Raw genomic sequence first — 17,172 nt, forward strand, 5'->3', positions numbered from 1 at the left:
CAGCTTTGGCTATCGTGAGTTCAGGCCAGCCTTAAACTACAGCTACACAGCGAGCCTCTACCTTAAAAGCCAACGGCCGAGGGTGCTGCTCAGAGGCAGATCACTTGTCTAATATGTGCAAAGCTCTGAGTTCATTAGAACTCAGCACCATAAAAAGTTGAAAATATAAAACTTTAAGCACACATTTCCCCTTAATTCTCTGTAACCCAATTTCATTTCTTCAATGATATCTTTTAGTTTTATATTTTTTTCTCTATGTAGACGCATTTATATCTAGTTGAAAAGGTAAGTCAAACCATACTAATGTATAATTTTTCCACTTGTTTTCTGACATCTTTTATGAAACACACATATTTCCAAGAGATTTACTTCATCTTTATTAATAATACCACAGTATTCTACCATATTTAGATTGTTTTAATTTTTATTACCCCAAAAGGTACTGTCAGAGATATTCTTGTCATTTTTTTGCACACTAATACTAGTATTTCCACAGGATAAACTTTTAGACATGCAGTGTCTGGACATAGGCTATGCATATTTGTATATCTAATAGACAGTTTTTGTCCATTTGGCACATGGACTGAGAGTGTTCATCAGGATTTGGTGCAGGAACACTGACCCCTGGAGTGTGACCTCCAGGTTTTACATAATGAACATCAAGGAATCTCCCAAGGATACAATCGTGTCACATTCAAACCAGCAGCAGATGAATCAAGTGTGGAGATAAAAGACAAAGACAAGCCTGACCCACGTCCGCTAACTGTGATTTCTGTTACAAAGGCGACAGTGATCGTTTCCACGGTCAGTACAGTTTCATTGATGCTTCAAACAAGGCAGACAAGTCCTCTTCTGACTGGGCACGGGGTGCAAGCTTGGTGACCCTTTCCTGAGACAGTAAAGAAAAGGGGTTATCCGGGACTTGGAAGTGACAGTGTCAATGCTAAGTGCTTATGAAAATTAGCTTGGTCATTAGAAATAGTGACTAGATACTTTAAATATCCTATAGAAATACCTTGGTGTAACCCAGCACTTGTGGGTCAGGGAATAATGAATTCAAGGGCAGCCTGAGCTATATAGAAATCTTCTGCTAAGAACAAAACAAAATAAGAGCAAACAAACAAAAAACACGATGAGCAAAGAAACTCCCCGCCCCCAGGTCCCAAACCATCTTTCTTGACTGGCTTCGGCTAATTCCTAGCACTGGTTTCTCAAGAACTATTGCTTTCTCATGAGGCTTTGGGAAGCCATCAGCCTTTGCCTTCTGCTCAACTGTACAGAACAAACCATCCTGTCCACTGATCAAGCTGGACCCACCAATGGCCTGTGCCCGCTGTCCCTAGTATTGAATGGCAGGGCTGCCAAGAAAAATGTAACTGCTGGTCCTTGACTCAAGACCACTTGCTTTACAGCTGGGTCTTAAGACGCACCCAAAAGGACTTTCTGTAGGACACAGCCCTTTAGGCTATGCGTGACAGGAATCCATGTTTCCCCTTATGAACCAAAGTTTCATATTTACTTTACCAAATCAGTTTATCAGTTTACTTAATTTCTCCAGTGCTCATTATGGGTGGAGTTGGTGATGTCAACAGTCTGTGGCTATGTGTTCTCTCAGTGGCTCCATGGTCCTTCTGGGGCAAGGGACTGAAAAATAATGTTATCTGCCCCCCAGATGAATAAACACTACATCTTACAGCAGGTGTTTGGGTGTAAACCCTGTTAGCAGGCAAGCACAGGACAAAGGCCTGTGTTTGGTGCTCTGGTCTGGTACCCATCATAGTGCTCAGCATACAGTAAACGTATTATCAGCAATTGATTGTTGAGTTAATGAAGATGGTGAGGGAGGAGATATTGGCGTCTGGTAGGTCCCATACACAAGACAGATTGCTGACTCTGTCCAGTTCTCTCATTTTCCTCAATTCAGAAATGACACCCAGTAGGTAGTACAGAGAACAAAACATCTCAAGGATAAACTTGTGGATCTGCAAGTCTTTTAGAGCCACCTTCAAGATGAATCGCAATCCTTTAAATAATCGGCCTCCAAGGCACCACCACGCCCTGGCCTACAATGGGCTGTTTCCATTTTTGCTCCACTATCGCCCCCTAGAGGTTACTCTTAACAGTAGCCAGCTCTCCTTTTGTCCTAGCAGAGACCTGGGCTTAATAAACTCTGGATAAACGTCCCTTTGGGATCAGAACAACATCATGGGGCTGCCATGTAACTCAGCTGGAAGAGTACCAGCCTAGTCATGTGAGAGGCCTGGATCCTGTCTCCATAACAACAAAAACTAGGTACGGTGGCTCCTATTGCTAATTTAGTACTCAGGAGACAGAGGCAGGTGGGTCAGAAACCCAAGACCATCCTTGGATTTGAGACCATCTTGGGACAGATGAGACTCAGGTCAAAAAAAAATCATGATGTCTGATGCCTCCTCAATTTGTCTCTGTCTCTCAACCCTCCCTCTTCCATTGGCTCACCCCCCTTTACTCCCCCCCATTCACATCACCCTTCTCCCACGGGCTCCCTCCCCATTCCTCCCACGTGCTCACCCCTCCTTCCCACTACCTCACTTACCCTCCTCCTTCTCTGACCCCCCCGGACTGGCTCACTCCTACCCTCACACTGATTCACCCCCTCAGCCTCCCCCCTCACTGGCTCACTCTCCCCACCCCCCTGGCTCACTGCCTCCTCACTAACTCCCCCCTCATTTCCTCTATTAGTTTGCTTGAGACAGGGTCCTATGGAGCCCAGTCTGGCTTCAAATTCACTCTGTAGCAGTGGTGTGTATACTGATCCTTCTGCCCCTACTCCCAGAGTGCTGGGATTACAGGTGTGTACCGCCATACCCAGAGCCACCATCCCGTTTACATTTTAGCCTTTCTCTTCATCCTGTCTTTCCCTGGCTGCCATGTCTGGGTAGGGGATGCCACAAAAGACCCTTGACTACGCTCACTGGAGTTCCTCCACATGGTCCCCACGGGATTTCTTTCTATCTCTTCACTTAGGCATTCCATGCCACCACTGACCATCGTCCGGAAGTTCTTACATCTCACTTGTAGATGTGCATTGCCTGTCTCTCCCCTGGAGAAGGAAGGTAAGCTCCAGGTATTAGCTCTAAAACCCCTGAAAGAATGCATTGTGGAAAAATCCTGATGACATCAGGCTTGGCAATGATTCCTTGAATATGACAACAAAGACACAGTTGCTCAAGCCAGGCCCTCCAGATCCAGGTAGAGCTCTCAGCTCATTCTCCAGCACCATGTCTGTCTGCATGTTGTCATGCTTCCGGCCATGATGATAATTGTCTAAACCTCTGAACTGTAAGCCAGCCCCAATGAAATGTCTTCCTTTTGTTAGTCTAAGGACATTAAATGTTTTCCTTTATAAGAGGTGCCATGGTCACCTATTTATAGTCAATCTACCTATCATCTACATATAAATGATCTGCTTACCTATTTATCATCTATCTATCTATCATTTATCTATCATCTATCTATTTATCATTTATCTATTTATCTATCATCTATCTATCTATCTATCTATCTATCTATCTATCTATCTATCTATCACTCATCCATCCATCCAGTTTGTGGCAGGATGAAGAGTTGGCCTTCAGTACATGTTATGGCCTGAGATGATGGTGATGATGGTAACAGCTTCCACAGCATTTTGTTATAACAAAGAAGAGTCCTCTGATGAGCTCAGAATCTTTCACCAGGATCTGTTCCTCTTGAGGGAGGCAGCTCTGGACTTTGAGGAGCAGCTATGCAAGCCTCTTTAGCTTTCATTTTTCCATTTCCAAACCCAGTGATTGAGCAAACACAGACAGAGACAAAGCGTCTGGTCCTGTGCCATATAAAGGCCAAATGATTTCAGAATGAAGATATGTTAAGCAATATGCTATTCTTTACAGACATGAAGACCAAAGAACAACTGATTAACATGGGCACTGAAATAAGTCCTTCTACTTTTAGCACATTCATGAAATGACAGTATTTCATCCGGTCGTCTACCAAGAGTGGGAGTGCTCATTTGGGCAGACAGCTCTCCCCGGTAATGAAATACTTTCATTTGAAATGTAAATGTTTCTTTCCAGAGGTTTCAGAAATCTAGCTCCAAAGATGAACCTGCTCTTGCCTGCTCCCTCTGCAGCTGGTCCATGCAGTTAGAAGCCTCTGCATGCAGGCCTGCCACTCGCTGCCACTAGCACAGGCTGTGTGTTTGGTTAAGAAAACTGGCCTGCTCGTTCTTTCGAGCGAAAACTGACCCCTGGCTGCTGAACATAAAAGAGTCTTTATCAAACACAGACTATGTAAAATAAACTTTCTGGCCAGGCCCTTTGCAGGGACCAGTATGTCCCAACCTTAAATCTGGTAGGTATTAATGAGTGAAGACTGGCCCACTGTATGTGTAAAATTCTGAGGTTGCCATGGCATTCCTGTAAAATGTTCTCTGCTGCCAAAAAACAAAACAAAAGCCCCCACACCAGTTCCTCGTCTGCAGGTTATTTCTGTTCTAGTGAGGGCTCTCTGTTGCTGCGATGAAACATTGACCAAAACCAACTCAGGGGAGGGAAGGGCTTCCTCATCTTAAGAGCTCCCTAGGTCATGTCTAACACTGCAGGAAGGTGGTGCAGGAACTCAGGGCAGGATCCTGGAGGCAGGAACTGAGCAGAAACTATGGCTTACTGCCATGCTGTCAAAATCAGTACCGCGTGGGAGACTCTTACACACTGCCAAGTTGGGCTACTAGCTTGAGATGAAGCCGTGGCCCCCTCTGGACCACAGCTTCTCTGGACCACTCCCCAGGAGGTCTCTCTCAGTGATGTTGGTCTCTGATGTTAATCACAGTTGATTTCCAGCCCTAGCTAACCAGAATCAATTATTTCAGGAAAGCAAAGGTTTCACTTCGATGGTGCTGGCCTGGCCTGTTGTTAATGAGAGCTGATTAAGTCCCTGCTGACCAGAAACCATGGGCTCTTACTTCAAAGTCTCAACCAAGTGGCCCAATATTCTTTGGGGTACTCTATCTTCCCGGTGAACTTCAGAAGCCAATCCTCCGTCATTTCTCTTTAACATTGCTTTCTTCTGAACTCCCATAACAGTTTCATAAGCTCTGAGTACCCAGTGGCCTTTTCAAGTCCAAACTTCCCAAATTCTTCCATAATTCTCCCCAAACAATATGATCGCGTCCATCACCACACTATCACATTCTCTGGTACAGATTTCTGCCCTAGTTTGGTTCCTGTTGCTGTGCTAAACACCATGACCAAAAGCAACTTGGGGAAGTTATAGTTTATCATCCAGAGGTTTGTAGGTTATAGTTTATCATCAAGAGAAGCCAAGGCAGGGACTGAAGCAGAAAGCCGTGCAGTGCTGCCTACTCGACTGCTCTCCAGGGCTTGTTCAGCTTGCTTTCTTATATACAACAAAGGCCACCTGCCCAAGGGTAGCGCCACTCACAGTGGCATGGGCCCATTATTTAAAAAAAGCCCTACAGACCAGAGCACAGGTCACTCCAATGGAGGCGATTCCTCAGTTGGGATTTTCCCTCCCACGGGGATTCTGGTTTGTTTCAAGTTACAAAAACTAGCATAATAACTCTTGGAAGTAAGCAAATTCATATTCTTTTATTTTTAAAAATCACATTATTAGTTATTATGCGTATGTGTGTGTCCCATGGAACATGTGTGATGGTCAGAGGACAATTTACGGCAGTCACCTCTCTCTACCATGTAGGTCCTAGGAATTGACTCAGCAAGGTTTAGCAGCAAGTATCTTCACCTGCTGACCTCACTGGCCTTAAAGTTTTTACATTCTTGAACATAGTCCTGGGATAAATTCAGAAAAGACAGTATCCCCGAGACAGTGCCATGAAGCCAGAAGCCACAAGCCACATTGAAATCATGGTGGCCCCTAGGTCTGTGGAATTCCTGGACTAGTTTTCATGGCTGTCTTGGTTTCACTCAGTCTTAGGAAACACCTAGCTATAGTTACCACCACCAAACCGCTCGATCACCTGGACAGTGGTTTTAGAAGGAGAAGATGCAGGTATGGGTTCATTCAACATGTCTGCTAGCCTGCTCTGCGTGCCACAGAGGATGGAGGAGCAAAGCGGAGTCCTGCCTTCACCAGTAGGCTTGGCGAGAATAGCTACAATGACCTCCCATGGTCTTACAATTTGACTCAGCAGGTTAGAACTGTGGATTTGTGGGTTGGCTCAGCACCTATGCTGTATCTCGAGACACTTGTGTTTCTCACTCATTTACACTATTAGATGCGATCGGATCCACTGAATCTAAGTCAGGGAAACCAGTGGCCATGGGCCATCTTTCACTAGTATACTGAGAAGCCAAGAAACTGGGAGCAAGAAGCGCTCAGCTGACGATTTTTCTTAAAAGTAGGAAAGTCAACCCACACAGGAACCTAAATTTAGACTTAAGGATAATAATTGTTGCTAAAGGTTGCTCATCCAATTACTGATGTGTTTCCAGTTTACTGAGGTTCCCTTTGCTCTGTTGCCCCAAATTGCTTTGTTCATTGCTTCTGTGGACATAGGAACCTGTTAGCTGGAACTGTGCAAACATCTGTGAATGGTGAGGTCATCAACGGTCTGAAAAGTGATGGGCTGGGGAAGACGGGGCCCTTGTTGGAGCCCTTGCTTTCCTGGAGTGTGATGAGGAAAGGGCACCACTGCCTGTGGTAAGTAGGGTACCACTGCACATGTGGATACTCTAGCTGCCCGCTGTCCCAGAGCCAGGGAGTGATCTGTGAGGGCTTAACCCCGGACACACGAGCCACATGGTGACCCTGCTTTCCTGCTTTTCCATATTGACTAGAAGGACTACGGAGTACACTGTGCATGGCAAGCATGGTGTAGTCCACAGACCCGGTGCTTGTGGATCCGAGGGCCCTACTTAGTAGTACATTGCAACAAATCAGGACCTTGGTCCATTGCAATGTGGTGTACTAGCTTCAGAGTACAGAGATCATGTCTTCACATGCTTCTTGGAAGAGGGAGCTTTATAGTCATAATGATTCTATTTTATAAATGTGAGTAATTTAATGTATATTCTTTAGCAAACTCTGAATAAATGAATTAAGGTACAGAGGGACACAAATGCATATGAAATATACAATTTCCTCAAATGATCCAAATGCAAACTTGTAATAGTTTCAGCTTAAGAGCTACGCTTGTATTCTACAGAACAGTAGGAAGCTGTGATGATTTATGGTGGAAAATAACATGGGCAGTCCTTCTGGAATGGCTTTGCTCAGTCTTATGGGGAACAGCAGAAGTGAGGGAAGGGGAGGGGCTTACGTAGCTCAAGTCAGATTGGCAGTTTGCATCTTGGATCTTTCACAAGGGATCCTTTCAGTTTGGCCACATAGATGAAAATAAGGCCTGGGGACCAGGCGCTTCGGGTTCTCTAGCGGATGAGAGGGGTGTCGCAAGGTCACTGGCAGCCCCCACTAGCTCTGTGTGTAGCAGACATGAAGGCCACGCTGTGCATCTTACCTGGGGCAGTGTCCCTTTCACCAATGAAGGGATGTCATCCTTGGAGTAACCGAGGGCAGCAAGACCGTCATCAACATTTAGGTCAAACAGGAATTGTCGGAGGGTATCTGCCAACACAAGCCCAGCATCTTCGGTCCTGGCAGTGCGGATGTCGGCTCCTAGGAGGAAAATGCAGACCATAGGAAGAGAGGGAAACAACTTCTAGGTGTATCTCAGCTACTATATCCCAATGCCACCTCCAGACACCAGGGTTCAGGGCACTGCTAGGATTACCTGAGCTATCTCTGTGGTCGGCAGTCAAGCCCTCAGATGACACGTTAACAAGACCAGGCTCTTTAAGCCTGGCTGGGGCACTCGGTTCTCACAGTTTTGGGGACTTCTCACTTCTCTCTGTCCCCCCCCATGTGATGGGGGAGCAGAGTGACAGGTTCAAGGAAGGAGGGGTTGAACAGAGGGCAGGAAAGATGGCTGGTGCTAGGATGTGGGGAATGGCATGTTTTTTGGGGGCACAGCTTATAGGACTCTCAAGAATTGGTATTTACTGACATCTAGAGGTGTGCATGTTCGATGTTTTCTAACAGGAACACAGAAAAACACTAGGCTTTTGCAAACAGAGTTACAAATGCCACATGCTGACCACCAAAAAGGAAGAAAATACAATGACAAAACTGGGTCACATGTGACTAGGAAAGGAAAAGTTTCCTGCTTCATATCTAATTTTTTTTTTTTTTGGTCTGTGTTGCCAAAGGATGGGGATGTTCCTCTTAGTAAATGTCTCAATGCGAGTCAGGCAGAACAAAGAGCACGAAGACTGGGAATAGTGCTTCCTGTGAAGATAACGATGCGAAGAAGGTTGCCAAGGTTTGGAGATTGAAGGACAGAAGTTTAGTGACTCATAGCACAAACAATAATAGAGATGTCCGTGCAGAAGGGGCATGGAGTTCTGCTCTTAGGCAGGGGAGTGTGGAACTTCCCAGGGGAAAGGAACAGATTTCCCACCCGTACTTAGCACCCACCCTGCCGCTCATATATCTAAGCAGAACGCCGCCTGTGCAGCCCACAAGGCTAGCAGACTGCAAACGAGCGTAGCACTGGACCTAGCAATGCCTGCAAAGGAGAGGCGCCCCTTCCCCGCCGTAGCACACTGTAAGTCAGATCAAAGCCTCTTCCTTCTGTGAGGGTCAGAGCGGCTTTAGTTCCAGAAACAGGTAAACAGAAGCAGACACGGGGCCAGATGGACAGCAACAGGATGAAAGGTGAACCAGGCCTGGCAAGGCCGTCTGCAATACCCAGAGGCAGCTAAGAGCAGATTAGGTGAGAGGCGTGACACAGGATATGGGGTTACGGGTTTATGATCCTGGGATAGCTGCCATTGAACACACTGTACAAACTTCTACGCTTTCCTATGAAGCATTTTATTTTCTTGGAAAAGAAAAAGATGAAAGAAAATGAACCAGTCTAGCTAAGAAAAAAACAACCTAAGATTTCATAGAGAATTAACATATTTAACTGGCAATATGGAGTAATATTGAAATCCCTGAGCAGCTAGGAAGAACTGCTGTGTTCTTCTCCCAGTTTTAATAGAGGATCTGCCTTCTCCTAATGCCTGTGTTGCCTGGAACATGCCCTGTAAGTTCACTAAGGTTTCCCCCATTTGCAGTAGATCTAACCTACAGTTTGGGACATACACACCCCCCTTTAATTTTCACCATTCTCGTATTTACAAAGGCTGCAGCTGTATCCCAGCACATTCCCCTCCCTAAAGGGAAAAGGGATACAGACCCTGGTAAATCTGCCAGTGTGCTCACACAGTACACACTGCAAACTGAAGCCTGGGTTTGGCTCGAAGTCCTGGGTTTCTGACATTAACATTCCCAGCACAGCACCTGGAGCTGTGGGGCACACAGGGGCTGGTGGAGAGGGAGGGCCTTGTGGGAGGATGTCTGCGGTCGCTCCTGCCTCCTTGGGAATAATCTTTCCAACGGCTCAGGCTACAAGGGCACAATGAAGAATGGAGTTTTCATTACAGCCTTTCTCTTCCCGCCCACCCTAAATACAAGCAGGGGACTAAGACGTTCTACAAGGCAATCAAGTTCTCCAAGTCACTAAAAAAGAGTTCTTGTTTCATAAAATACTAAGATTTTTTTTTTATTTTACCTCCTACTATGGGTATCCAGAATATAATTTCATTTCTGTAAGAGTCAAAAGGCACAGTGGGCATCTCATTAGAGAGGTTACTTACTCGACAGTATGGCAAATAGGTTGTTCATTTGGATCTGTTAAAACTGTGATTGGTTATTGCTGCTTTCTTGACTTATTTTATCAGCAACTCAGCATTACTTGTGTACCAACAATACTTTCATTACAGACAAAAGCAGAGCAAATAGCATCAGGACACAATAGAATCAGTATATTAGGTTCCATTTCTTTTTTTTTCTTTTTTATTATTTATTTTTAAATTTAAATTTAAATTAGAAACAAGGTTGCTTCACAAGTCAGTTCCAGGTCCCTCTCTGTTTCCCTCCCCTCCTCCCATGCCCTCCCCCAACCCCCACCCCAAATTAGGTTCCATTTCACTACTGGTCCTTAGAATCTTAAAATTACAGTATTTAACGCCTGCTGCCCAGGGCTTCAGGCAAGTTGTTAACATTTTATCACTGAGCTATTCCAAAGAGATAGTTTTTGTTATTGCTCCTGGGAAACACTCTGCTGCAGAGTATCTGTTTAACTGTGTAAAGATACACTGCATTTGTTTAATTATGTAAAGATGCATTGCTGTTTTTACCTTGCCTGCACCTAAGGCACCTGATTGGCCTAATAAAAAGCTGAATGGACAATAGGGATGGAGGAGGTATAGGCAGAACTTCTGGGCAGGGAGAGTAAGTAGGAGGAATTTAGGCTTGAAGAAAAAAGAAAAGGGGATGCCAGGGAGATGCCAGGGGCCAGCCAGTCAGCCAGCCAGACATGTAAGAAGCAGGAAAGTAGGACATACAGAATAAAAGAAAAGTAAAAAGCCCCAAGGCAAAACCTAGATGAACAGAAATAGGTAAAAGTCAAGTTAAAAGAGCTAGTGGGACAAGCCTAAGCTCAGGCCGAACATAATCAATAATTAGTCTCTGTGACTTTGGTGTCCCAAAGAAAACACAACTACAACACTCCACGTTGGAGGGCCACATGCTTGGGAGTAATGGTTCATACCTAATATTTCTGCTGTCTCCAGGTGCCGCTCCGGAAACATCTGGGCTGTGAAGGTGAACACTGCTGGGGATGTGAGCACCACAGAGAGGCCATGGGGCTGGGAAGAGATGGACAGAGAAGCTTTCTTCCTTAATACTCTAGACGGAGTACACAGCACAGTCGAGAACTCGCAGCACGGACGGGGGTGCTGCTTAGTGGCACAGTTCTTGACAGTTTGCCCAAGGTCCTGAGTTCCATCCCCAGTCCCACCCCCACTTAAAAAAGTACACTCAGAGAAATCGTGACAATTCTAAGATTTAGCTGAGTAATTTATTATTAAATATTTTTACCACCAGAGGGTGATCCACATTGTATTCCTTGGCTTTATATGTCTTCACTAAACCTGAGATTGGGTAAGACATGCCATGGCTGGAAGAGAAAAAAAAATCTGTTGACACACAGATGCCTGAAATCAGTAACATGGACACTGCTATGGGACTGCTCCTCTCGTCTCTGGCCTGCACTGTTAACTCATGGAGTTCTACATGATGCATTTCTTGGGTGCAGAGATGTACTGTGATGCACTCCAAGTTTAGTGTATTCGTTAACAAAAACCTCTGAAATGGTCAGACTCCAGTGGTCAGAGAGTTGCATGCATTGGACAATATGCAAGTGGGACCCCCTAGTGACCCATTCTGCAAATAACTGACAGACTGTTTCAAATGTCGTTTATTTCTTATGATTTATGCAAAATAATTTAATGCATTTAAATACCTAGATTGATGAAAAATATACATGTATGTGTACATATACATATATTCATATAGTCAATATATCAGCAAGCTATCAAGCATTCCTCTCAGAAAGCTACCTAGTGTCTCATTGCAGGCAGACTCCCATGTTAGCCCCAGACAACAACTGAAGTGCTTTATGTATATGTTTCAAATGTTGTTTATTAATGGTGCTGAATTAGAAAGGACTAGCCTAGCCTACGAAGCTCGGCTAACCAGTTCTATTTAATTGACTTTCATGTGCCTGCATTTTACCTTTGCAAATCGTTGTGGAAGCACAGAGCAGAAGCAGGTGCTGGGTGTTCTGTTCCATCACCCTTTCTTTTCTTTATTCCCCTGAGACGGGGCTTTGAACCTGCAGCTGGGCTGGCAGCGTCAAGCCCCAGAGACTTTGAATCCCATAGTACTGGGGTTATGGGTAGTTGTGTCCATGCCCAGCTTTAGATTTTTATGCGAGTGCTGGGATCCAAACTCATTCTCCAGCCCACAGTGGGTTTTGCTTTTGCCAGAAAACAGGAACTTTATATTCTCTTGAACTTTTAGCGAACAAATAGGAAAGCATTATAGTTTAGTAGATGGTTCAGAATATAAATATTATAACAGGTCAATATGTAATATTCACGATTAATATTGTAAAAATAAAATGCCCAATAAGAGCAAAAGGGTCTCATTCTTTTAATATAGGCTATTGGGAGATTGCATGCTTATTCAGCAATAAAAGGAAGTATTTTGATGAATTACAAGCGTACTTATCCAAAAGTTCTCAGACATCCTACATGAGATAAATGGGTAGCTCGTGCTTCTGTGAGTGACTGGATAATTTAAAATGCATTCGACTCTCTTGGCATCAGAAAGTTACTGCTTAGTAAGCTTTCAAGAAGTGTTAGGGTTCATGTAGCTTTCGAAGGCAACTTTATTTAAAATTCCAATTGTTTTTAATAGTTGTCTATGTTATTTGTATAAAATAAAATTATGCACATTATCTTTCCTTCTAGCCATTTTATGAATATATTTAATTTATTATCAAATTGGATAATATATATATATATACATAGCTTCTAGATTTCTTCTTCCTTTATTTTTTCCTTTGTGTGTTTTGCCTGCATGTATAGCCATGTACCCCATTCCTGCAGAGCTCAGGGAGGCTGGAAGAGAGCATTGGATCATCTGGAACTGGAGTAAACTTGCCACATGGATGCTGAGACTTGAACCTGGGTCATTTGGAAGAGTAGCTGTTGATCCCAAACCACTGAGCTTCTCTCCAGTCCTGTGCACTATAATTTGGGCATTGCTTTTCGATGCCTAATGGTCTTCTTGTTTGCTTTAAGACAGTCTCCTGTAGCCCAGGCTGATCTTGACCTGTCCATGTAGCTGAGGGTGGTGTTGAACTCCTGCCTATACCTCATAAGCGCTAGGATCACGGTATGACCCCTATACCCGGTGTTATATAATAGTGTCTGCAAACACTCTCCTTGATAAATATGCTTTAAATACTATTCTTAATGACTCTATTAAGTACTATACTTTAGTTAAGGTTTTTTTTTTTTTTTTTTTATGAGACAGGGTTTCTCTGTATTGTTTTGGTGGCTGTCGGTCCAGCCTGGCCTCTAACTCACAGAGATCCGCCTGCCTCTGCCTCCCGAGTGCTGGGATTAAAGGCGTGCGCCACCACTGCCCGGCTACTTTAGTTAAGTATTAATTACTGGAAATCAAATGTGCATCCAGATTTTTCAGTCATAAACTACACTTAGGAGAACATCTTTATAAGGAAATCCATTGCACATTTCATAGAAATTTATTTAGCCTAGATTCCTAAGAATGAAGCAGTGGGCCAAGGGAGATGAACATTTTCGGGCTCGAATACATTTTGTATCCTTGCTTTGGGTATAATAAATCATGCTTCTACGCCCAGACCTTGATGCTAACCACTGCCTCATACACCAGCAGAGCCCTATGTAATCCTCAATGTTCTCAAACAGAATTGCTGTACATCCAGAAGGTCCATTCACTTGTATCAAGTAAGAGAAACAAAAATGTACATGAAAACTTGTACAGAATAGTATTTAGAGCAACAAATGTCCACCAACTGAGAACAAGTCAAATACAATGTGGTATCTCAACCAGAGGGTGGTGATGCATGCCTTTAATCCCAGCAGTCAGGAGGCAGAGGCAGGTGGATCTCTGCAAGTTCGAGGCCAGTCTGGTTTACAGAGTGAGTTCCAGGCCACCAGGATTACACAGAGAAACCTTGTCTCAGGAAAAAAAAGAAGTGGCATCCCCATACAATAGAATATTATTTGGGGGTAAAATGAAGTGAAATATGTTCTAGCAGTATCTAAATAAAGCATGGTAGATACAGAGGACCACGTGTGTTCATGTATGTGACATGCCCCAAATGGGGAATTCCACAGAGATGGAAAGTTGCTCAGTAGACTCTAAGCAGTGAGGGATGTGAGGGCTTTGGTGAGCAGTAGCTGAGGATGTGAGAATTTTTTTATGGGGGCAATAAACTGTTCTAAAACTAAAGGTTGCAGGACTTCATGCATAGACTAAAAACTATTGAATTATCTATGTTTCAAATGAGTAGACTTTATAGTACATGAATAGCATTTTTAAATCTGTTATAAGAAACTCCATGACCCAATAAACTGAATTCAAGTTAAGAAAATATTTGGGAAATCTTAGGTTTCTTCCTTGTATAGCATAGTTAAAATTTGCCACATGTCTTGAAATACATATATTAAAATTTAGGAACAGTATCTTGAGTTAAGAAAATAAATTGAGTGTTCACTTACCACAGATGAACACCAGCATTTCCAAAGCCGATGCCAGCGAAAGCGCTTGCCAAGTGCATACTAGACCTTGCTTCCAGATCATCAGGATTTTTGACAGCCCTGTGAATTATATAAATACAGAGCAACACACCGGCACTGGCATTGTCCCCTGAGTAATGGGCTGCCTTAGGGAAAGGCCAGAAAGGGGGGCTGTCACTCAGCAGGAAGAAAGATTAGGCAGGTTACCCAAACAGCTTCTTGTCTTCTCAGTGAAAACTGAAGGCAAACATATTTTTCTCATCAGTGGTTTCACCAAGGGCATAATAAACATGCTGTCAGCCACTCAGCTAGTAGGAAGGTGCCAGGGACACAAAGCCCTGACCTAGCTCCGTGAGTGCTGCTCTAGGGAGGTGACCTGTGAACAGCCTCAGAGTGAATGCATTCTCAGAGGGCACCCAGAGCCCTGTCACCTCAGGCTACCTGCAGGCCAAGCCAGCCTAGACATCATTCTCTCTGTGACATTGGTCCAAATTGAACTATACGTTTTTGCCATTTCAGGCTGTAAAAATGCATACTTATATATTTGTATTCTTTAAAAAGTGTAAAGGTTAGTCAACTTTTAAAATACTTAAATTTTCGTTTTTAGACATAAGGTCTTGTTCTATTGCCCAGGCTAGTCTCAAATTCCTATACTCGAGTGACCCTCTACCTCAGTCTCCCCAGTAGCTGGGACTCCTGGTGTTGCCACTGCACCCAGTTTGTGTTTTTAAATCTTTTTAAACTTCCCAGGAACCCTTCTACACTTTCCGTCTTTTCTGTCTCCTGAGTGGCTACATTTTTTTCTTGACTTTAGTTCACTGAGTTTTCTCAATGGGTGACTCCTGCGTGCCCTGGAGGTACAGATGACACAGCCAACATATGCCTGTGTGTTTCTCAATGCTGCTCAGGCTCCAAAACATGTCCCCTTCACTGCTGTAGCTGTTGTTTAGAAAGAGTCTTTCTTTGTAGCCCTGGCTGGGTTAGTGCTCACTATGTAGCACAGATTGGCCTCAAACTCATGGCCATCCTCCTGTATCGGGCTCCTCTAAGTTCTGGGGTTACAGGTGTGTACCACTATGTCTGATTAGTTTGGGGGCATTGGTAAGCAAACCGTTTTTAAATTTTATCTGTTTCCTTTACATATTAGATGCTCCAGTTGTCCCTGAAACGGTTGCCTTTTTGGACTGACAGGTCCAGTTTTCACCTGCCTGTCCTCAGATCCCTTCAGAGGTCGCTAGTGACAGCCGTGGGGAGCAGACGCTGTCGCCATGTCCGCTCACTGGGTCAGCATCAGGCACGTTAGGTTTCACAGAACAGCTCGGGAATGTCTGTTCCATCTCTGGGGTGACATACCTCTTCAGATACTTGGCAACAATCCGCAGTGCGTGAACTGCCCAGATGTCGCTGATTGGGTTGCTGCCCTGGTAGGCTGGTCGTTGGATGGGGTTGGAAGGGCAGGGACTCCGCATGCTATAGGGAATGGCTGTGTATGACTCCAGAGCGTGGCTGAAGAAAAATGTTTAAAATACATGGGATGCGCATTGCTTCCTCTTCACCCTTCGTGTCTCACAAAGCTTGCGATTATAACTACATTTAGATTTGTTTTTGTTTTTCAAGACAGGGTTTCTCTGTGGAGCCCTGCAGTCTTGGAACTCGCTCTGTAGACCAGGCTGACCTCACAACTCAGAGATCCGCCTGCCTCTGCCTACCGAGTGCTGGGATTAAAGATGTGTGCCACCACTGCCTGGCCATAAATTCTTGACCTGAAAAAATATTGGAGTCTATTTTTAATGTGCCTTAAACTCAAGGTTAATTCTAAATGTTTCAGGGCTAACCCCACCTGCTGGCCTGTGCCTCGGCTGCAGGTGCAACTAGAGGCACCTAGCTAATGATGTCCAAGGGCCTCAGCAGAACACAATGATATAGTGTACATATATATGCTGTATATAGTCTATATGGTGTAGCTCCCAGTGCTGAAGGATTCACTCTTCTCCACATGAGAAGCAGAAAGACACCTTTTGGACAAATCATTGGAAATTAAGAAAAATGCACTTGGAAATTCTCAACAGGGACTGTAGGAGATGTGCAAGACTCAAGTGCACATAGCAGGAGGACAGAGCAGTGTGAGTGGTTGGATCTGACATGGTCTGCAAGGGTCCACGTGTGAAAGAGGCTCCTAGCCAAAGGCCCTTTTGAGAAGTCACCAAGCTTTCAGTAGGTGAGGCCTGGTGGAGGGAAGGGAGACCACTGGGCATGTGTGGGAAGGGACAGTGGAGCCCCACACTCTGTGTCCCTCTTAGAATTCTGACTGCAAGTGTTCCCACCATGAAGCAGTGTGTCACCACAGACTCAAAACAGTAAGGCCAAGTGACCATAGATCTATGGAAACCACAAGCCAAAATAACCTTTCTTCCTTTTAAATTGTTAAAAATGACTTATTTCATTGTTGCTGTGTCTATATGGAGGTGTCAGGTGGCTGGGAACTGGAGTTACAGATACCATGTGGGTGCTGGGAATGGAACCAACGTCCTCTGGAAGAGCAGCCAGTGCTCTGAAGCACTGGGCCCTCCCTTTAGCCCCAGCCTGCCTTCCTTTTCAGGTGATTATTTGAGGTATCTTGTCACAGTGATAGAGAGCTGGCCAACACAAGCAACTGTGGCCATCTCCCTCTGTCCCACTCCCTCCTCAGACAGTGAGGTCTGGGACCGAGTCACCCCTTAGACATTATTGCCTGGACTGTGGTAGACTCATTATGTACTTTATTGCCAGGGAGAGTAACTTTATTTCCATTGATTCTAAGCAATTGGGAGACCTCTCATCAAATTTGTAATAATACTGAACAGGATGGAGTCAGACAGTTGTCTAGGCCATA

The 17,172-nt window shown here is 44.5% G+C and overlaps 1 protein-coding gene across 2 annotated transcripts in view; it reads right to left on the bottom strand.

The window, feature by feature from the left end:
* Window positions 1-353: 353 nt before the first annotated feature.
* The window catches only part of Adhfe1 (alcohol dehydrogenase iron containing 1), a 28,573-nt gene continuing 11,754 nt past the window's right edge, over window positions 354-17,172 (bottom strand). For both annotated transcript variants that reach the window (XM_005066744.4, XM_040741457.1), the window contains exons 9-14: window positions 15,654-15,806; window positions 14,283-14,381; window positions 11,047-11,125; window positions 10,718-10,814; window positions 7,520-7,677; window positions 354-889 (exon numbers count right to left, since the gene is read on the bottom strand). In XM_005066744.4, coding sequence (XP_005066801.2) covers window positions 806-889; window positions 7,520-7,677; window positions 10,718-10,814; window positions 11,047-11,125; window positions 14,283-14,381; window positions 15,654-15,806 — 670 coding nt within the window. In that variant the 3' untranslated portion in view covers window positions 354-805. The remainder of the gene's footprint in view (window positions 890-7,519; window positions 7,678-10,717; window positions 10,815-11,046; window positions 11,126-14,282; window positions 14,382-15,653; window positions 15,807-17,172) is intronic.

Source organism: Mesocricetus auratus, unplaced genomic scaffold (assembly GCF_017639785.1).
Source record: "Mesocricetus auratus isolate SY011 unplaced genomic scaffold, BCM_Maur_2.0 Super-Scaffold_6730, whole genome shotgun sequence".
Taxonomy (NCBI): Eukaryota; Metazoa; Chordata; class Mammalia; order Rodentia; family Cricetidae; genus Mesocricetus; species Mesocricetus auratus.